Raw genomic sequence first — 22,900 nt, forward strand, 5'->3', positions numbered from 1 at the left:
GGCAAGTGCCCTTGACCAGAATCAAACCCAGGACCCTTCAGTCTGCAGGCCGACGCTCTATCCACTGAGCCAAACCAGCGAGGGCCTGCTGTTTGCTTTTTATTTGTTTAAACATAATGTATTCCTTTCTTGCAGCTTTGAGCAATTCTGCATCAATTACTGCAACGAGAAACTGCAGCAGCTATTTATTCAGCTGGTTCTGAAGCAAGAACAAGAGGAGTACCAGCGAGAAGGGATCCCCTGGAAGCACGTGAGTGCACCTCTGGGGACAATGTCCAGGCCTGTCACACATGATGATAATGCCAAATCCTACCATTTTTTAAAAGGCATTTTAAAAAATCTGCCTGGGTACACGAAATAACAACATTTCAGCTTTTCTTTTGGGGATGTGTAAATACATTTTGTTTTCAGGGTAGGTAGATGGGTTTTTTCCTAATTTAAAAGACTCCCTTGTTGGTGCCCAGAAAATGCTGAGTTTTAATCAGTAACCTTAACATCTCCACTTTATGGCGGGTACCACATGGGTTTTCTGGTTCACATATGTCTGTTAAGAGTTCAGCATCATTTATAAGTTATTCAGAGCAGCAACTTTTGCTTTAAACTTTGCTTCCAGGGTTAGTTTCTTCTCCTTCCTCTTTTTCTTTCTTTTTCTCGGCTGAACTTTGCTTCCAGGTTTAGTTTCTTCTCCTTCCTCTTTTTCTTTCTTTTTCTCCTGTTACTTTTTTTTTTTTTCCTCCTTCTCAGCTTTATTAGCTACATGACATTGTATTGTCCTCGGTGGATGTTATTCCTCTTCTCTGAAATCCTTGCGTGAAACACTTACATTCAGTTCATTTCCGTTTCTTTCCTGCATGTCACATTTCCACTCTCACCTCTCTTTTCGTGGCTCTTTGTGAACTGTAATATTTGTCAGAGTCACACTAGCCTGGTAATAACGTCACCGCTAAAAAGCATGACAATCATGATGGAAATGAGACCTAGTAATTTTTCTTTTGAATTTTTGTTTTAAACAGTTTTAAGAACAGACTTGAGCCATGCAAAAGCATCGGAGCGTCCCTGAGTTTCTTTGTTTATAAAACTGTGTTTATCCTCTTGTCAAAGAGTAGAGACAATAAAAATAAAGTCAGTATTTATTTTGTCATATTCAACATGATAGCAGTACTATTCAAAAGGCCGTATTTTAATTACTTTTATATTCCTTTTTACCTTCCCACTGTCCCTCTCCTCTCATTCAGAAAAAGGAAGCAATGCTAGCGTCCCTGCCTCAGATTGCCTCTTTGCCTTGCATTTGTTAAACATTAGAATGCCGTAAAATTTTCTCCAAGTATATCAGTATAAATTTTGCCTATTTCAAATAAACCAAAGTGTGCTATGACTTTATAATTATTACCTACCATTTTGATTTAGGAGTGAACTCTTACAACACAATTCAGATGTAACTTAATGAAGTTTATATGCAGCGTTCTCAGAATGATTGTGTTGTACAACACCCAATTAAAACTGAGGCCTAGGTTTTTATAGCAAATTGAATCATAAAACTTGCTACCCAGATGTGATTCAGAAATATTGGTCAAAAATATCCTTTAATCATCAGAGTATCAAATTCCACCGACATGGTTGATAAAGAGAAAAGTCAACAATTGCAGGAAGCGATTTCAAACATCTGAAAAAGGAGCAAAAGCACTGAACATGCAAAAATTTTTAGCGAAATAAACCAAGAAATACGTGACCTCCGGAGAACAGAAACCTGACCCTATGCCAGCTCCCCCTAGATGACAATCACTATTCTGGGCAAGTATTTCCTTTAAGAACCCCAGACTTCTGAACATAGTGATTCATTCTTTTTTTTTTTTAAAGAAATTTCAAATATATGATCTAAAAGCAGAGATCATAATATAATAAACTTAATGTACGCATCACCCCACTTTAACAGTCATCAGTGGACTGTACCCACCCACCCCCAGGTCATTTTGAAGCAAGTCTCAGACTGTGATGTGACAATAATGTGACTTATTTCATCTGTAAATATTTCAGTGTATTTCTCTAAAAACCATAAGCACAATACCATTATCACACCTAAAATAACAGTAATTCCTTAGTGTCACATGTTCAGTCAATGTTCAGATTTCACATTTTTCTCAATTGTCTTAGAGTTCTTTTGTTTTGTTTTTACAGTCTGTTTGAATTTGGATCCAAATAAAGCTCCTATACTGTGGTTGGCTAATAGGTCTCTCACATATCTGTAGATTTTCTTCACCCAGTGTCTGTCTGTCTGTCTGTCTGTCTCTCTCTCTCTCTCTCCTTCCCCCTCTCCCCCCCCCTCCTTATAATTGTTGAAGATTATGGGTCCTTTGTTTCGTTGTGTTTCCCGAGTCTGGATTTTGCTGATCAGATTCCTGAGCTGTCATCGAAAAGCTCCTTCTTACCTCTTATAGATACTGACTATGTTTCTCTGTTTTTTGTATGTCCTTGGTTGTTTATAATCTTTTGTTGAAGATTACGGGTCCTTTGTTTCGTTGTGTTTCCCTTGTCTGGATTTTCCTGATCAGATTCCTGAGCTGTCATCGACTATGTTTCTCTGTTTTTTGTATGTCCTTGGTTGTTAGATCTAGAATCTCGACCAGGTTTAGGGGCCAGTGTTTTTCTACCGATGGTGTGTGAACTCTCACTGGGAGGCACACATGTCTGGTTGTCTAAGTGATTCCATTTGAAAAGCCTTTGGTGCCGTAGTTTGCAGGTCACGTTTTGCTGTTGAGAACTTGACTCTTGGCACAAAGCTGCTTAACTTGGACTGGGACTGGGGGGCCCAGAGCCTGCCCCCCACATCTCTGCGTGCCCCTGGGTCCCCTAAGAAACCTCCTGGAGATGCCAGTTGCTGGAAGAAACTGGTTTGGAAGCCACTACTTTAAGCAGCATGAAACTTACGAACTAACAGTTACTGGACTCTTTAGCAAAGATGAGTCACTTTTGGTTTATATCATTAGAATTGTAGGGAACCTACTTCTTTGTCCCTGGGACAAAAGACTTAGTCTCTAACTCCCCCATCCCAAAGTCTAAAATTTCAGCTATTCATTAATATAGAGTTCTTGCTTTTTGAGTATTTTAAGGATATTTTTCCAAAAGGTGGAAATAACTTTTCTTCCGAATTAGAAATGTAATAAATGCCACAAGAAAGGCAAATATTTAGGCCAGGACTTCTCCGTCGCTGTACTAGTGACATTTGGACCAGACCTATCTTTGATGTGAGCCTGTCCTGTGCCCTGTAGGATGTTTATTTAGCAGCATCCCTGGCCTCTTCCCACTGGAGGCCCGTAACACTCTCTAGATGTGACCATTACAAATGTCAGCAGACAGCCCAGCTGGTGTGGCTCTGTGGTTGAGCATCGACCTATGAACCAGGAAGTCACGGTTTGATTCCCAGTCAGGGCACATGCCCACGTTGTGGGCTCGATCCCCAGTGTGGGGCGTGCAGGAGGCAGCCGATCAATGATTCTCTCTCATCATTGATGTTTCTATCTCTCTCTCCCTCTCCCTTCCTCTCTGAAATCAATAAAAATTGGAAAAAAATTGTTTTAAATGTCAGCAGACATTAGGTTGCCAAATATCCCCAGGGCCCTAAGTCACCCTCTATTGAGAACCACTGATTTAGACAAACCAGAAGAGTACAAAAAAGAAAGTAAAAGCCACCCATTTTGAGACTTAGTGTCTGTAAAATACAAAAGAATTTAAAAGACTAGGAATGGAGCTGAAAACCACAGACAAATAACCGGCATGAGTCCTTGATTTTAAATAGCACGGACCAGGAATACTGAGGCACTTTAATAGTCTATTTTGAGTTATGGATCTTACAGAAGTTAATAGAGACAGCTCTCAGTTCAGGCACCTCGTCAATGAGATAGAGCACATTAACACACAGATTAAAATGTAAGACAATCAGCCGCCCATCCTCACATGAGGCACAGCTCGCCCGGCCAGGCCCCTGTGCTCTCTGTGAGCTGCAGGTGATGTGTGAGCTGCAGGGCATCAGAATGAACAGGTGTAGGAGAGAATTGTTGTATAAGCCATCAGTCACCAACCGGTGGTCCACGGACCACTGGTGGTCCATGAGGTCTGAAAGGTTGGCAACCACTGATGTAAACCCTGTGTGTATTGAAGTTTCCAAAAAGCCAGGAGTTACTTATAACTTTGTTCAGCTTATGGAAGTAAATGAAAAGCTCGTTCTTATCTCTTATAGATACTTAATCTCAGCATTACATTCTTTATGGTAGATATCCTGAAAAACCTCAAAACTCTGTTATACCCATATAGGCTTGTTAACTTTGGGAAACTGGAGGGCAATGCTCCTTTGGGTTTTAATCCAGGTCCATAGAATGCAAGTTCTGCGTAATATCTTCACTTCGTCAAATTACATGTCAAATGCTACTTTAAGGTTATTGGCTGACACTTAGTGCAGTCTGGGTCTTGTGGTTAATGGCAAGCAGATTAGAGGATTGAGAGTCTGAAGGAGCAGGGTCAGGTGCAGGAGGCGGAGACAAGATTAAAACAGCAGGTAGTGATGGGAGAAACGTTACCCACTTTATAATTTTTGCCTGGACCTGTTCTCATCGAAGACAGTGTCTCCTGTTGCAAAGAAGCCTTTGAGGGAATTTGAGTGTCAGACCTCACAGGTGTCATTCACATGTTTACCATGGAGGGAGCTTGACGTAACTGATGCACACGGGGCACTGGTGTTTCCGGGTCCGGCCCCTGCCCCCTTGGGCATTGCCTCTGTGCTGTGTCCCGCAGATCGACTACTTCAACAATCAGATCATCGTGGACCTGGTGGAGCAGCAGCACAAGGGGATCATCGCCATCCTGGACGACGCCTGCATGAACGTCGGCAAGGTCACCGACGCAATGTTCCTCGAAGCACTGAACAGCAAGCTGGGCAAACATGGGCACTTCTCCAGCCGCAAGGTAACGTGTGTACTGAGGACGTCCTCTCGCGTTCGTGCGTGAGGTTTTCCGCATTGTGTGGCAGACTTAAATGACTTCCTATGTTGGGTTATCACAACCGTGTATCCACTCAACGCAGGCCATAAGCATCCAGTGAAGGATTGATTGCTGCAGATAAATTTTGCCTTCTCTGATTTATAGGAGGACAAGGTTGATAAAGCTCATATCATCCAGGAGAGGGCGCTCCAGACTGCTCAATTGACTAGAAATAGGAAAAGGGATGATGTCATTGCTAACCAATAGGTACAGAGTCCTTGTGCGTGTGCTCGATTTTGCTCCCGCATCCCTGATCATCATTCTGGCACTGAAAATAGCTTTTGTCCTCGACTTTTTACTATAACCCTCAGCTAGCCAATGTGGTATGTGTGCTTTGCCAGACTATGTGACTTTCTTAAAAACAGAGAAATTCTAGCTGTAATTCTAGTTGTTGCAAGGAAAGTCGTTCCTTATATGCATGGGTATATTTTTTAATCACCCCCTCCCCCCATTTTTCACATTCTAAAAAAAAGTGTTAGCTATAGATCCTATTTCTGAATAATTGGTGGCAGCTGTGGTTGTCAGACCTTTGTGCTCTGCCTCGCATGGTAGTATACCATTAATATTTGTCCTAGGAGGGGGTACACCATCATCCCCAAGTGTTTCCTACAAATGCAGGCTTGTCTAGCAGCCATAAGCTAGAGGAAAACCAGTCCCCATTCTTACTCACTTCCACGGAAATGGGGCACACATTTCTGCTCCTCCGTCATCCCATGTAAATCTAGGATGCACTCCATTGTTCAGCACGAAGAAATCTGTTCTCTAACTTCATCCCCTTTGAAATTATGTCATCAGAATAGGAAGATTCCACAGTTAACTAGACAAAGCACAAACCATCCAGATACAGATTACTAGCTGCTATTTATTTTAGGACAGTTTATTTCTAAAATATTCTCCTTGGTCTGCTACTGAGGAATGACTTGCAGCCCTACTACAAGTCGATTTTCACATACTACTATCCCTTTAGTTGTTCCCCATTTATAATGCAAATACTTACTAAGTGCCTCTCATTTTTCAGGTACAATCCTGGGTGCTGGGGACAGAGCAGTGAGCAAAGTTAGAAGCAACCTAAATCCTTTAGCATGATGTTGTTAGAGATGGCATGATTACGCGGGCCAGCGTCCTCTTTTGGAGGACTGGGTTAAAAATGTCCTTTGTAATCACAGTTCAGGTTTTGGAGACTCGCCTAGAATTGTGCCTACCAGATGATAGACCATCAGTGTTTGTCAAATTTGAAATGAATTGGTCATGGTCATACCAAATAAATCTTACAGAATATTGAATTTTCAATTAACACATGCAAGGCTCTACTTCATTTTAAAAAATAACTGTGACTCTCCCATGAGAGTCACCTCATTTTTTATATGTGTTACCTTGGCCATTTATACACATGAATTAAACGTGTCAACCAAGTATTTTGAAATATAATCTTATTCTTAAGGTAGCAACTGTACATAGTGCGTTTAAGCAGTTGCTACTGATTTGATCGGAAATGTTGAACAGTTATTAATCTGTAGAGATGGGATTCCCTCTCTCCTCTCTCTCTCCCTCTCTCTCTCTCTCTCTCTCTCTCTCCCTCCCTCCTTTTTCCCCCTCTCCCACCGCCTCTCCCTCTCTCCTCTCTCTCTCTTTCTATTTCTATTTCTCTTTCTCCTTCTTTTTTAAATGTGGGAGCCTGGGTTTGGCCATCTCTTGGACCAGGTGGCTCCTTCCTCCAGCATCATCCCCCAGACAAGCACTAAGATGGGGAATTTTTAAATGTGTTATTTTCTGGGATTTTTGCCTAATGAAGGAAAGAAGTGAAATAACCAAGCTGTCAGAATATTTTCATCACTGTGAATCCAAATGTAAGAATATTTAATTGGTACAGACATATCTTGGGTCCTTTTTCTTTGGGGATTTTATAAAAAAAAGGGTTTTATGCCCTGACCGGTTTTGCTCAGTGGATAGAGTGTCGGCCTGAGGACTCAAGGGTCCCAGGTTCGATTCCGGTCAAGGGCATGTACCTTGGTTGCGGGCACATCCCCAGTAGGGGGCGTGCAGGAGGCAGCTGATCGATGTTTCTCCCTCATCGATGTTTCTAACTCTCTATCCCTCTCCCTTCCTCTCTGTAAAAAATCAGTAAAATATATTTTTTTAAAAAAGGGGTTTTATAAAAGTTGGTTGGAGTGTTGTCCCATACTCTAAAAATTTTGTGGGTTCAATCCCCAGTTGGAGCACATACCTAGGTTGCAGGTTCCATCCCTGGTCGGGGTACATACGAGAGAGAGCTAATGATGTCTCTCTCTCTCTCTCTCAAAATAAATAAATAAAAAAAATATCCTTGGATGAGGACTTAAAAAAAAAGCAAGAGGTTAATAAGAGAGAGAGGAATCGAGGTTGATCTCTAAGCAATGACAGGCGTGAACTGGGGTCCCAGCTTAGCAGAAGGCAGATAAGCCAGGCTACTGTGTGCATGGGAAGCACAGACATTACATTAGGTCCCAGGGATCCTTCCCAGAGCTACCAGTTAATGGTTGTGTGACCTTCTGCCAATTGCCTGACTTCTTTGAGCCTTAGTTTCCTTGTGTGAAAAGGAAAGCTTATGATACTTACTTCAAATATCAGTTGTGAGGATTGAAAGATGTACGTGCCTGGCAGACAGCAAGCACTTAAATGCCCTCCTTAATTGGAACATGGAGAATGAAACCATATCAGTCAGGGTAGGCTGGGCTGCCAAGAGCCCTGTCTCAGTTGGTTGGGCATCTTACCATGCACCAGGAGGTTGCTGGTTCGATTCCCAGTCAAGGGCACATGCCCAGGTTGATCCCCAGTAGGGGGCATGCAGGAGGCAGCTGATTAATGTTGTACTCTCACATTGATGTTTCTCTCTCCCTTCCTCTCTCTCTAAAAATCAATAAACTATTCTTAAATATATATATACTCGTGGCCCAGTGCACGATATCCAGCAGTCAGACATCCCCCGAGGGGTCCTTAGCGCTGCCATGGAGGCGGGAGAGGCTCCCACCACTACTGCTGTGCTCGCCAGCCGTGAGCCTGGCTTCTGGCTGATTGGTGCTCCCCCTGTGGGAGTGCACTGACCACCAGGGGTCAGCTCCTGCATTGAGCGTCTGCCCCCTGGTGGTCATTGCACATCATAGCGACCGGTCATTCCACCGTTCAGTCAATTTGCATATTAGCCTTTTATTATATAGGATACTAGAGGCCCGATGCAGGAAATTTGTGCAAGGGGCTTGGCCCTCGCAGCCCTGGCTTCATCCGGAAGGTCGTCCAGGCGGTCATTCTGTTTGGTCTAATTAGCATATTAGCTCTTAATTATATAGGATATATGATAGCAGCCAAGATTTAGGTATCATAGACAATAGAAGTCTATTTCTCTTCCAAGGACCCCTTCTTTCATCTTCTGCCTCTTCCATCCCCTGTGTCCTTCTTTGTATCCAACTAGTGGGAGGAGAAAAAAAAGTACAGAGGACGATTGCCCTGGAACAGCCTCACCTCACTTCCACTCACCTTCCATTGTCCAGAACTTGGTCATTCGCCCATATTCAACAGCAGGGGGTGCTGTGTGGGTTTCTAGTGAAAGCTCCCAGTCGTTACCACACAAGCAGAATATTTAAATCAAGCCCCACACAGTGTGATTTCATTCACAATGATATCACGGTTTTGTAACAAAATTATCTTCTTCAATGAAATTGGAATATATTTTTAGGAAAGTGTAAATGGCTGTTTTAAAAATAATCTCCTTCTTGATTTCTTAGCTCTGTGCCTCAGACAAAATCCTGGAGTTTGATCGGGACTTTCGAATTCGACATTACGCAGGGGATGTAGTGTGAGTATCTTACTTTGGCACCTAACGTGATGTTTGCATGCAACCTCACTTCAGAAATTTATAACCAGGGGGAAATATAGGTTGTTTTCCTGTTCATTTGCATTATTTTCAGTCATTTTATAGGCCTCTTTTAATCTTTCCACTTAAAAATAAAAATTGGCATCGCTTCATGCATTCCTTGCTTTTCAAACATTTATTGAGCACACACTATGTGGCCATGCACAGCTCCTGGCATAGTTGTTCGTCAGTCAAAATCAACAGATGGATAAATAAAGCAAGTTAAGGACTAGGATAGAACAATAGATGAGATGGGCCTTTCTCTGAAGAAGGTAATTGTGTAGAGCAGCGGTTCTCAACCTGTGGGTCACAGCCCCTTTGGCGGTCGAACGACCCTTTCACAGGGGTCGCCTAAGACCATCCTGCATATCAGATATTTACATTATGATTCATAACAGTAGCAACATTACAGTTATGAAGTAGCAACGAAAATAATTTTATGGTTGGGTCACAACATGAGGAACTGTATTTAAAGGGCCAGAAGGTTGAGAACCACTGGTGTAGAGGAAGATATAAGCAGATAACATTGTAGGTCACTATAAAGAAGGATGAATGGAAGGCAGAAATGCACAGGCATTATGGGAACACTGAGCAGGATGCTTAACCCAGAGTGGAGTATAGAGAAGTCTTGCTGGAGGAAGTGATACCCAAGCTGAGTCCTAAAAGTAAAAGAGTTTAGTCAGGGCAAAGAACTAGGAAGAGAGGAGGGAGAAGCGAGGGAGTTCCAAGCAGAAGAGGCAGCAGACACACAGGCCCTGAGGTGAGAGTCACCCATCATGACCACTTTTGCCATTTTATTTATCAAATATTTTTTGAAAAGTAAAATTTGCAGGAGGCACATTTTCTGATTACAATAAAAGTAGAAATTGACAAGAAAATATAACTAAAAAAATATAACTACCTTAGCATTTTAGTCTCCTAGGGCTGCTGTAACAAATTACCTTCAATTGATGGCTTAAAACAGGAGAAATTTATTCTTTCACAGTTCAGCAGGCCAGGAGTTTGAAATCGAGGTGTCGGCAAGGCCACACTCTGAAGACTCTAGAGAAGAGCATTTTTTCAGCTTCTGGCAGCCGCAAGCATTCCTTGGCTTGTGGCCCCATAACTCCAGGCTCTGCCTCTGTGGTCACATTGCTGCCTCCTCTTGGGTGTGTCTGTGTTAAATCTCATCTGCTTCTTAGCTAAAACTACACTTGTGAAGGCATTAAGGCCCCTCCTGGGTAATACCATATAAGCTTCTCCTCTCATCACCCCTCACATAACCACACCTTTTATCGTATAAGGTCAACATTCATAGGGTCTAAGGAGTTAGGCATGGATGCTGTTCAGGGGGCATTTTCCAGTCCACTGTACTTAGTAAGCTTTGTCCACTGAACACTGCTCCTTACTGTGTAAAGGCCTCTCTTGTTCTTTCTCCTTATGGTTTACATTAGGAATTCTGTTTATATTCATAAAACCCATTATAGGACGAGATGAAACAACTATAAAAAGGCAAATGATGATCTCTACATGCTGAAAAGACATCTGAAGAAATTTTAATAGCTGTTCCTGATTTAAATTAAAACTCTGGAATCATATAAAATAATATGGCTCGAAATTATCACCCCATCTGTCACACTAGCCATTAGGGCTGGTATGGCACCATTTTCCTCTTTTTCTGGTCCTGTTCCCGGGTTCCAGAATACTGAGGAGGGAAGATCAGCACCACACAGCTGTCTCCCACTGAAAACCCAGGCCTCGCTTCCTGGGTGCTTTCATCTCGCTCGCAGTGGCATAGAAGCAGGGCTGGACAGAGAGGCCTTAGAGACCACCAGGCCAGCCCTTTCGTTTTACAGATGAGGAAACCTATGCAGAGAGTGTAAAAGTTATACCCAGGGTTACACAGCATGTTCATGGGAGAGCTGAGACAATAAGTAGGTTTCCTGACCTCCAGAACTCTGGCCGACTTCTCTGAGTGCAGAAGAGGGAAGGAGCTGGGGATGGAGCAGTGATAGGATTGGAGCTAGTAAAAAGGGGGTGTGTGAGGCTTTGTGGCCCGGCCGACCTCCCTGAGTGCAGTGATAGGATTGGGAGCTAGTAAAAAGGGGGTGTGTGAGGCTTTGTGGCCAGATGTCTTTTCAGCAACAAGGCCCATTTGGTTGAAGTGTATCCTCTACGGTCACATTGCCTCCTCCTATTGGGTGTGTCTGTGTTAAATCTCACCTGCCTCTATGCTGAGCCCTCCAGTCCCTTTTTAGGTTTTTACTGGACATCTTCTGTGTGCATGGTGCTTTCTAAAGTGTGGCCCCTGCCCACAAAGAGCTTTCCACGTAAGATGCATACATGCACATATGGTGGTGTGTGTATGTATTTATACACATACATTTTTATATTATCTATATAAATACTTACACACGTATATATACACACACATTTACATGCTTACATTGATACAATAAAAGATGGTCTGAAATAGTTGCCATATGGACTTGTTGTCAGGATTCAGAATAAGGAAATGATATCATCCTTCTAGCTGTGTGTAATACACCCAGGGAAGCCGATGCTGCCTCGGGTCCTTGATGCAGTCCTTTGGATGCTGGGGATTATTTTTATAGGAACAAGTGGGAAGAGTGCTAAACATTCAGGAAATAGCTACTGGGTCCATTTGACAGGAGTGTGTCCTTTTTGTAGCAAAGACAAGTAGAAAATGCCTGGAAAAATAGATTCAGATCAAATCATAATGAGTCTTCAAGGCCCAAAATAAGGGCTTGGAAATTTGAGTTTTATGGGTTACACGATAGATTGAGTCAGGTGACTTCAAGGGTTCAGTCAAAAATGGCTTGAAGGTATTAGGAAGAAGACCTAGAGTGGGGGAGGCAAGTACCCCCCACCCCCATGGGCAACATAGCGTGATGGGACTTTCTTGCAGAATTAAGTATGCAAGGCTGAAATATTGGCGAGGGTTCAGGGTTAGAGATCTGAGAACTGTGTGCATTGATGTGATTGTCGAGGGGACATGTAGACAGGTGAGAAAACAGAGCTGTAAGAAGCAGCTGCATCTATAGTTACCATCACCCAGAATCCTCCATGACTTTTATACCCCCAGCCCTGAGTGTGCGCCACCTAGAGGCCATGCCCGTCACTGCAGAAGAACAGGTCCCATTCACACCTTTCTCACCAACTACTGGGCTTTCAAGACCTTACTCATCTCCCTTCCTCCAGACCAGCGGTTCTCAACCTGTGGGTTGTGACCCCTTTGGTGGTCGAACGGCCCTTTCACAGGGGTCGCCTAAGACCATCCTGCATATCAGATATTTACATTACGATTCATAACAGTAGCAACATTACAGTTATGAAGTAGCAACGAAAATAATTTTATGGTTGGGTCACAGCATGAGAAACTGTATTTAAAGGGCCAGAAGGTTGAGAACCACTGCTCCAGACCATGAACACTGGCCTCCTCGTTTTCTTTCAAGAATGTCATGCATGTGCCTGCTTCCTTCCCTTTGTTTAATAATCTATTTCCCTGTGTGATCTGCCTTCTGCTTTCTCCTCTGCTTATCCAGCTCTTACCATCCTTTGCGGTTCTCCTTGGATTCTTTTATCCCACCCCGAACACACTGAGCGAACCTTAGGCAAGCCCCTTGACCTCCCTACGGATGAGGCCCTTAGTTCCTGTGTGTCGCTGGTTTGCTTTTATCTTAGTAATGCTGGATGATAAATACAGCTGTCTGTATTTTAAGAGTCATCTTCTTGAGGTAAGCAGTTAAGCCAGTAGAAAATGATCTTAATTGTAATTATGGTAATGATGTTTGCTCTGCTTTTGAAGAATAGAAACAATATCCCCTTTATTTAGGAGGTAAAATTTGATGTTCCTTAACACAGGACATCGAGGACAGAGTCAGCCTCATATACTGATTGCATAATTAACAGTGGGAGGGTGTTGTAGATTTCTAGAAAAGCTTTACATGTGGCTCTTGCTTGGTGAGTAATGAACATTTTCTGTGTTTTTCCTCCATTAGCTATTCTGTCATCGGTTTTATTGACAAAAATAAAGACACTTTATTTCAAGATTTCAAGCGCCTGATGTATAACAGGTAGGTTTAAATTTTACTGTCTTTATATTAAACACTTTGACATAGTATATCGCACAGTATATATGCACATGATTATTTTTATGTGACAATTTTAAGATTTTTTTTTGGTAAATTCTCTAGTTCTGCTTGATCAGACTTAATAAAATATTACTCTGTAATTATTATAACAATCAATAGACTTAGGACAGGGACCTGCTATGAATATGATTTTCTTTGATTGCCCTTGGGTGGCCTCAGTTTCTCTGTTTACTGCTGCCATCCTTCTGGCACCCCCTACCAGAATATTCAGGAGGAGTCCCTGGCTGGGACAGTGGCAAATGGAAGGTGTCAGATAACCTCTGGCACAGCTGGAAACCTTACACACTCAGATTCCCACTGTAGTGTCTTTGCCCCCGACGAAGAGGTCCCTCTGCTGTCCGAGTAGCAGCTGGAATCAGTGATGGTAGATCCTGAGTGGACAGAATCTTCTCACAATCCCAGAAAAGGGGGAAAAAACAAGTTCAAACCCAGCATGATACTTCGGAAAGAAGGCCCATGAAGAAAGAAGGATGCTCAGTCAGCTGCTGCTTTGGGGTTAGAGAACTGTAGACACTCATTTATCAAGTCTCCTCAGTCAGTTGGTCAGTGGATCATCAAAGAGGTACTGAGCACCTCTGAGCCACACGTTCTTCTATGCTCTGGGGTACAGCTGTGGGAGAAATTTAGATAAAGTCCCTGCCCCCTTGCGTCTTATATTCTAGTAGAGGGGGCAGTCAGAGTAAACAAAGACAGCTAACTTCCAGGTAGTGACAAGTGCTGTGAAGAAAAATAAAGTAGGTAAAAGATTGAAGGGTGATCTCTCTCCCAGTTTTTTATGGGGGGGAGGCAACCAAAATTTCTGGTGGCCTCGTTTCGACAAGGATTAAAAAAAAAAAACAGATTGAAGGGTGCAAGCAAGAAAGGGCAGGAGAGGCATTGTAGGTAGGGTGGTGGGAAAGGCTTCTTAAAAGTGGTGATATTTGAGCAGAGACCTGAATGAAGTGGGGGAGTGAGCCGTGAACAGTGGGGAAGAAGAGCATTTCAGGTAGAACAGCTAGTACCAAGGTGCTAAGGTAAGAATGAGTTTGGGAGCATCGAGAACAGCCAGAAGGTCATTGTGGCGTAAAAAAGAGGGATGGGGAGAGTGGCAAGGAATGAGTATTTACAGAGGTCAACGGGGCCTGGGTTATGAAGAGTCTGTGAGCCGAGGTAAGGAGGAAGAATGAAGGGCAGCCACTGGAATTAATGATCAGATGTGATTTATACATTAAACAAGTCACTAGGGCTACCTAATAAAGCACACACTGTTGAGGGCAAGAGTAGAACTGGGGAGACCAGTTAGGGGACTAGTCTGAGATTTGGATGGTAGTGACAGAGATGATGCAAGGTGGTCAGAGTGGGTGATAGTTGGTAAGTAGAGCCAACAAGACTTGCTGATGAATGGGATGTGTGATGCGAGAGAAAAACAGAAATCCAAGCCGATGCCTGAGCAGTGCGGAAGGGATGCTTGGTGGGGGAAGACAAGAGGAGGAGCTAATCTGGGTGGGGGAAATCGAGAGCTTTGTCTAGGATATTTTATGCCGGAGGTGCATATTATATTGAACATCCAGTTGAAAATGCCAAATAGTCAATCGCATGTATGCCTCTGGGACTCAGGGTAAAGGTGGGGTTTGGGGTATCAATTCATTGATAGTATTTAAAGTCTTAAGACTGGATTTAGGGGGAACACAGATTTAAAAATAAGAGAGAGGAGAGGTCAAAAAAAGAACCCCTGAGACGCTCCAGCATTTAGAGTCAAGAAAGAAAGGAGGAACTAGCAAAGGACAGTGAGGCAGGAAGAAAACCGGAATCTGGTGTCAGCGAGGCCAAGCCAAGGAAAAAGTGCGTTGAGAAGAAAAAGGTATAAACCGTGTCAAAAATCTGTCCAAAGCAGAGTGATGTGAGGATCGGGATGCACTGTTGGGTTTGCTGACATGAACATCAGTGGGACTCTTGACAGCACGGATCTCCGTAGAGTTGTGGAAGGCCAATGTGTGATGGAAGTGGGCTCCAGGGAACGGAGAAAATGAGAATGTGGCGACGTTGTGTTTAGACTGTTGTTTCCAGCAGTTTTGCTGTGAAATGGTTCATCTGCGTGCATGCCACCAGGAGTGCTGATGGAGCTGTGCCATTAGGATGTTACAGGTAGAGGGGACCCCTGTAAGAGCTGGCCATGGGGAAAAGGGAGTTAAAGTACGTAACTTATCAGGTAAGGGGGACAAAGGACAGAGTCTGGCATAGCTCTGTGTAGAAAATGTCAAAAACTCAAATTAGAAAAAATGTCCTTCCTTGGCCAGTGGCAATGTCTGTGGGTTTGTTGCTAAGGGAAGAAGGCAGAGCCGGGCTGTGTACCAAGAGACTGCCCAGGTGGCATTCCTTACCTTCGGGAATTCATCATGGCCCCAAGTTCAGCTCCCCGGAAATAGCTCCACCTCCCAGGGGTGGTTTCAAGTAACTCTGAGCTCACAGGACAAATGAAGAAACGGAACAGCCTGTGGATTATTTCCAGAGGAAGATCTAATGGTCATGTGGAATGGAATACTTGCGTTGGTATGACAAGCTATTTTTTTTTCCTATTGGAAAACCCACTAGGGAAGTCAAAACAGCAGTGAGAATTCTAGTTTATTAATTGACTGAAAAACATTACTCATAAAATCCAAAATGTTTAATCGCTTGGTAAACACAGAGTCGGAACAAAAGAACTTCGATAAATCCAACAATTAAAGGCGTCAAGCGAAGATGAGTTCATTTCACAATAGGGATGATCTTGTCAGAGGTGCAAAAAGATTAAACATCTTTTGACTGCAACTTACTGTACAGATATCCATCACAGGAAAGGCCTTGCCAGTGGGGTGGGAAGTCTTGAAATTGTTCAGGCAAAAACCATCCTCCTGGGTGGTGCTTGGATGGGCTACCTTTGCCTCTGGACACGTCAGTGCTTCCATGGCTAAATAGCCTCCCAAATTTCCATCCTTTTTTCCTTTGTATATATTTAAAGGAACTTGGATCTGCAGTTCTGTAGGTGGGGCTTATTAGACCTTCAGTGTATACATGCACGTTAGTGTGTGTGTGTGCGCATATGTCTGAGTGTGTGTGTGTAAATGAAAGGAGGAAGAAAGCAAACCAGTGGCAGGCCAGGTGCACAGACTTTGATCATCACTTCTGTTTTCTTAGCCAGATAAGTTTTGCCTTGCCTTACATACTGAGTTTCTGGATAACTAAGTTTCCCTTTTAAAGAAAGGGTTCCTTTAGTTCGTTTATTTATTTATTTATTTTGAGCTATAGGTAGCAATGCCTTTTTTTCCCCCATTACGGTTTGCAGTCAATATTATTTTGTATTAGTGTCAGGTGTACAGCCTAGTGGTTAGGTAATCATATACTTGACAGTGTTCCCCCTGAAATTTCCAGTATCCACCTGACGCCATATATAGTCACTGAAATATTATTGACTATATTCCCTGTGCTGTACTTCATAGCCCCGTGACTGTTATGTAACTACAATTTGTACTTCTTAATCCCTTCACCTTTTCCACCCACCCCCCCCCAATGCCCCACCCATCTGGCAACCATCAGTCTGTTCTCTGTGTCTATGAGTCTGTTTCAGTTTTGTTTGTTCATTTATTTTGTTCTTTAGCTTCCACAAACAAGTGAAATCATATAGTATTTGTCTTTCTCTGTCTGGCTTATTTCACTTAGCATAAAACCTTCTAAGTCCATCCATGCTGTTACAAATGGTAAGATTTCATTCATGTTTATGGCCGAGTAATATTCCATTGTATATATGTACCAGAGCTGTTTTTATCCACTCATCTATATTCATGGGCACTTGGGTTGCTTCCATGTCTTGGTTATTATAAATAATGCTGCAATAAACATAGGAGTGCATATATTCTTTTGAATTAGTATTTTGGGTTTCTTCAGATATATACCCAGAAGTGGAAATACTGGGTCATAAAGCAGTTCCATTTTTCATTTCTTGAGGAAACTCCATACTGTTTTTCATAGTGGCTGCACCAGTCTTCATTCCCAGCAATAGTGCATGGGTCCCATAATAATAAAAGTCTTAGTTCCTTCATTTTCAGCACCCCTCCCTAACTGACAAGGTAGTATAAGAGTCTCTATAAATGGCCAGCAGTGAGTAAGGTGATATTTGGGGTAGAAACTGCTTAGATCCAAGTAGAAACTGCTCACACCAGAATTTTCAAAGGACACCTGCTCTGATTTCAGGAAATTGTATTCAGTAGGTGTTAGGAAGGCATCCCGCACTCGTGTGTACTAAATGTCGAGAACCACTACTTTAAGTTCTCTCTCTACTAAAGATTAGAATGGAAAAGTTAAGGGAAAACCATGTACGTTGATGTGGTTGTTTTTATTGATGTGCATATCATTGGAAAATTATGGAATAAAACTAGAAAGTGAAAAAACTGGGTCCATAAGCCACAGATCAGTGAGTTATATTATAGCCACTTTCTTGCGAGCGGCAGGGAGGGTCAGCAGTGTGGCTCTGTCTTCACTCAGAGACCCGGTAAATCTTCCCCTCACCTCATCAGTCCTTAGCATGTTTGCAGCAATTATTTTGAGCTGCTCTATATAGAAATTTACTAGGTATTTGGGAAACCAACTCAATTTTCTCAATTTTATACCAGGAGAAGAAAAGTGGGGAAAATGATGGCAGTAGTAAACACCATTAGCAAAAAAAAAATGCCCATGTTAATTCTTTTCTAGTCTCAAACCCCAGTTTAAAGAAAGAAAAAAAAAATCTGACAAGAGAAAAGTTTCCAGGAAGCCAGCAAGGTTTCACATTTCAATTTTGAAAATCAAAAGCACCCGAAATGAAACAGGAAGAAAATTCGAGTTGAGACCACCCCACGGGTTTTTAAAAATATCCCCACGGAGCCACATAATGACTATTCCGTGGTGAGCCCGAACGCTGGCCTGAAGCGCACTTTCAAGAATTGGATCACAGCCATATTAGTGTCACCTCAATGACAGATTTTAGCCGCCAGTGCTACCTGTAAGTGGCTCATAAATCCAACTGCAGGCGAGGGACTTTCTAGAAGACGGTGTGAGGATGGTTATTTTACCTTCCTCGCTGGACTTTTGGAAAGACCTGCCTGTTTGTGGTGTCACCCATTCTGTGTGAACATTTGTTTCAATCAGAAGATACTTTGGTGTTCATGTTTTCTACCATAACATTGAGAGTCATTTCCCTGCTAGTGGTTTGCACTCATTCCTGTAACTACCACCCAGACTATTTTATTTTATGTGTAGATTGTAAGACCTATGTTAACTCCTTGAGGGTACTAGATCATAATAATATAGATGGCACTTCAAAGAGGTTTTTTTTTTAATGCAGTACAGTTTGGACACATCTTTCAGCATCGTTTTCTGGATGGAATTGTTTCTCCAATTAGGCCTTGTGAGTTCAGTCTGTGGTCTAGTCTTGCCTCCCAGGGTACGTCCGGCAGGATTGCTTAGCAGTTCTTGTTCAGCCTGTTTGAATTGCTCTTCCTGTGCTTCTCAGTTCAAATCCTGTGCTGAAGAATATGTGGCCCGAAGGCAAACTGAGCATCACGGAGGTGACCAAGCGCCCTCTGACCGCTGCCACCTTATTTAAGAATTCTATGATCGCCTTAGTGGACAACCTTGCATCAAAGGTAATCCTTTTCTTTTCTGACTGCCCATGATATATGTTAGCGAGAATGTAGGTATGGCTTGCTTTTTAGGTAATGATAGTAAATCAAATTGAAGAATAGATATTTAAAGCAAATGTTGTAATAGAATTTTTATTCCTGGTGTGTGGATTTTAGGTAATTATAGTAAATCAAATTATTGTTGTTGATTGGGCTAGGTAAAACAGTTGTTTGTGTCCCAGGTAAAATTGTTTTTAATTATAAATTACTAGAGGCCCATTGCATGAAGAGATTCATGCAATAGGCCTTCCTTCCCCTGGCTGCCGGCACCGGTTTTGCTCTGGCACCCGGGACCCAGGCCTTCGCTCCGGCCTCAATGGAGAAGCCAAGCCTCTTCAGTCTTCGCTCTGTGCCTGCATATGCAAATTAACTGCCATCTTTGTTGGGTTAATTTGCATACTCATCCTGATTGGCTGGTGGGCATAGCGGAGTGACACCAATTTGCATGTTTCTCTTTTATTAGTGTAGATAACATATGCCTGAACTTCTTCCCTGGGCTGACACCAATGGCTGGCTTTTTAAAAAAATCTTGAACTAAATTGTAATACACCATCTGTATATTATATCTGAATACAAAATGACCAGATAGAGTTTTAAGAGGAGGTTTGGTACTTAAGTATTATCCTCAGGTTGTTTTTAATAGTTGAAATAAAAAGATGTGTTATTGACCATTAGGTCTGCTTTTTATTACTCCTGTGAGATCTAATCCTGTTTGATAACTTTAGTCTGTTTTTTCGTAAAGAACATATTTTTACTTTCAACTACTGCTGCTGACAACTTTGATAAATTAGGCAGCATTCTGGGACTCATTATTTTTAATTCCTTCATTTTTATCTTTCTCTTCTGGTGCTTTTCCTGTGTCTTTTCTTCATTATTATCCTTTTTTTAAAAAATCAACTTCCTCTCTAAGAATTTAAATCTGTTCCATTTCTGGTGCCTTCCCTGTGGATGAATTAGGCAAATGCCACAAGAACATGTCTGTTCAGTGACTTTCTGGTTTTTGTTTTTTGTTAATCCTCACCTGAGGATATTTTTTCATTGATTTTTAGAGACAGTGGAAGGGACGGGGAGAGACAGAGAGAGAGGAACATCGATGTGAGAGAGGCACATCAATGGTTGCCTTCCACAGCCTGCAAGTGAGGTCCATGCCCTTGACCGGAATTGAACCGGGGACCCTTCAGTCCTTGGGCTGACACTCTATCCACTGAGCCAAACCGGCTAGTGTGCTTTCTATTTATTTTCATCAGGATTCTTTGGCCTCAAGTGACAACAAATAAGCACAATTTGTTGGTTTATATAATCAAACCTCTGGAACAGGAGGGGTAAAGACTAGAATTCATTAGAACGCTTCCTCTTGCCTCTCGGCTTCTCTGCATGTCAGCTTCAACCTGCGTCACCCAGCAAGAAGGGAGGCAAACCTAAACGGGAAAGCATGCAACACAGGAACTAGAGTTGAACAGAGGATTTTATAAAATACATTGGGGCCTTGACTTACGAGTGTCCCGACTAACGAGTTTTTTGAGATACGAGCCGACTCTTGGCCGATTTTTTGCTTTGAGTTGCGAGCTAAAATTTGGGTTACGAGCCAGCTTCAGATACCCCACCGCTAGTTGGCACAGCGAACGTCACAGTGAACGCCACAACATCAGCCCAGCATCACGTGTTGTCTCACTCCACTTTTTGATTTGACATACGAGTAATTTGAGTTACGAGCTCCGTCACAGAACAAATTAAACTCGTAAGTCAAGGCCCCACTGTATATTAGATTTATTTAATTATCTAGAAAAGAACCACGTTTCTAAAATCAGTAGTTAAATGTGCATTTAAAAAAAATTAAAATACTAGAACCACCTATAGTGTCTGTGTCAGGAATTGCATTCAGCTGCTAATAAAAGAGACCCCAGTTTATAGCTTATCCTTGAGAGACATTTGTTCTCTCTCCTGTAATTGAAGTATAGGAGACAGTACCCGGGACTGGTACGGCAGCTCTAAGGTGATCCGAGACCCAGGTTCCTTTGTCTTTCTGCTCCACCATCCTTGTGCTTGTCATGTATCCTCCTGGCCCAGGATGGCTGTACTGCAAGCTACCTCCCTTTTAAAGAGACTTCCCGCACAGCTGGCGTGGCTCAGTCGTTGAGCGTCAACCTATGAACCAAGAGGTCACAGTTCGATTCCTGGTTCAGGGTACAGGCCCGGGTTTCGGCCTTGATCCCAGCATGGGGCTTGCAGGAGGCAGCTGATCAATGATTCTGTCTCATTATTGATGTTTCTCTCTCTCTCCCTTTCCCTTCCTCTCTGAAATCAATAAAAATATATTAAAAAATAAAGAAGAAAGAGACTTCCCAGAAGTCTCCCACAGCCCTTCAGCTACATCTCACTTGCTGTACCTCGTTGACAGGGGAGCTGGGAAGTGCATTTTTATTCTAGTCAGCAGTACACCCAGCTAAAAATAACTATTCTGTTTCAAAGTAGGAGAAAGATACTGGATGTGAGGTAGGCAACTACCCTCACAGTCTTTGCTACAGCTTCCCAATCTGGATGTTTATGGAGATGGGGGATGAGGGAGAGAGCAGGGATAAGCAAAAGAATATAGACAATAGAAGGCAGGAAGATGGCCGGGGCAGAAACGGGAACATGTGGATTACATTTAGAAAATACAAAATAGTGTGATAAAAATAAATCTATATAGTTGGTACTCACCAGGAATGTAAATAGACTAAACAGAGTAGATAGGTGGAAATACCTAATTAACACTATGCATGAATATTATAAACAAAGAGGTAGATTTTTTTTAAAAAACTGGTTAAAAGCAATATTAATGTGAGAGAACATGGAATTTAAGAAAACAAGTATTGACACAGATAAAGAGACTGATAATAAAATGAAGGTATGCAAGACAGTAAAGTCATTTTGAACTAGGTGCCAAATAACATAGCCATGATTATGCATGAACTCTATAAAGCAAAGGAACCTGACATTTTTTAAAAGAAAAATGCACAAGTACACAGTCCTAGCGAGAGATTTCAAACCAAATCTACCCCAAACTGATAGACATGGGAGCTGGGACAAAACCTTAGTAAGAAGGCAGAAGCTTTGTCCTGGCTGGGTAGCTCAGTTGGTTACAGTGTCCCCTGATACACCAAGGTTGCAGGTTCAATCCCTAGAAGGAAAGAGAAAAGTGCATTGAGTCCGGTTGGAGGTGCAGAGGTATGGAAGTGTGGAGTTAATGGAGGCAAATGCGAAAGGGGCTGGCAGCTGGGTACACTGTTGTCTTTTTCAATCGGGAGGGAGATACAAGCTCCCAACTGCTCTGAACTCCAGTTCAGGATGAGAATTTGGGGACCCAGACTCATATGGAGAGAAACTGGACTGTCTGGCATCGGGCCGGAACGTGAGGGCAGCTTTCTTGCAGAGGTGCTTGCAGCGTTCATTGTTCCTGCACAGGGCTGTGGGACACAGACCCCGGGACCTCTCCAAGGCAGAGCAGACTGGCAGCCATTGTGGTTTGCTCCTCCCTGGTGATTCCCTGAGACCTCACCCTACCCAACTTACAACCCCACCCAAGCTGTACACAGAGGCTTTTGCATACGAATGGCCTGGCCTTTCTCCGCCTGAAAACCTGTCAAACTGTAGCTGGGTCAGAGAACCCCTAAGAAGGCCTAAGGCTCGTCAGCAGCCTGCATTGCTTCACAGCTGCACCTCATCTGGGCACCTACAAACCCCAAACAAAGAGGAGGAATCTGAAGATCTCTCTGTAGCTCCTGCTGGGTGGCCTCAGGCAGTGGCCGACTTTGCACCTCCTTGGAGATCTAAGAGCCAATCTACCCAGTGGTCAGAGTGAGACCATCCAGATTACAACTCTTCACATCCATAAGAGACACACTCAGGGGGCAGACTCAGTGAGCGCCAAAGCCCCACTAAAGCAAGTCCTGCCCCATAAGGGTGTCTCCAGCACAGAAGTTCTACCGTTGTAGACACAACTGGTCCTCACAGCCAATTGACTTGGAGGTCAGTTCCTATCAGTGATACCAACAGCAATCAAGGCTTAACTACAAGGCTGTGCACACAGCCCACAAAGGAGTGCACCAAGAGTGTCCACCTCAGGTAATTAGGGAGGCTGAGCCACTGGGCCCTATAGGACACCTAGCACACAAAGC

The 22,900-nt window shown here is 42.9% G+C and overlaps 1 protein-coding gene across 1 annotated transcript in view; it reads left to right on the top strand.

The window, feature by feature from the left end:
* Positions 1-22,900, top strand: part of MYO1D (myosin ID) — a 192,208-nt gene that overhangs the window by 21,151 nt on the left and 148,157 nt on the right. Inside the window, exons 10-14 of the mRNA XM_014548831.1 lie at positions 136-250; positions 4,786-4,956; positions 8,790-8,860; positions 12,919-12,993; positions 18,575-18,707. Of these exons, the coding sequence (XP_014404317.1) occupies positions 136-250; positions 4,786-4,956; positions 8,790-8,860; positions 12,919-12,993; positions 18,575-18,707 (565 nt within the window). The remainder of the gene's footprint in view (positions 1-135; positions 251-4,785; positions 4,957-8,789; positions 8,861-12,918; positions 12,994-18,574; positions 18,708-22,900) is intronic.

Source organism: Myotis brandtii, unplaced genomic scaffold (assembly GCF_000412655.1).
Source record: "Myotis brandtii unplaced genomic scaffold, ASM41265v1 scaffold523, whole genome shotgun sequence".
In the NCBI taxonomy this organism is placed as follows: Eukaryota; Metazoa; Chordata; class Mammalia; order Chiroptera; family Vespertilionidae; genus Myotis; species Myotis brandtii.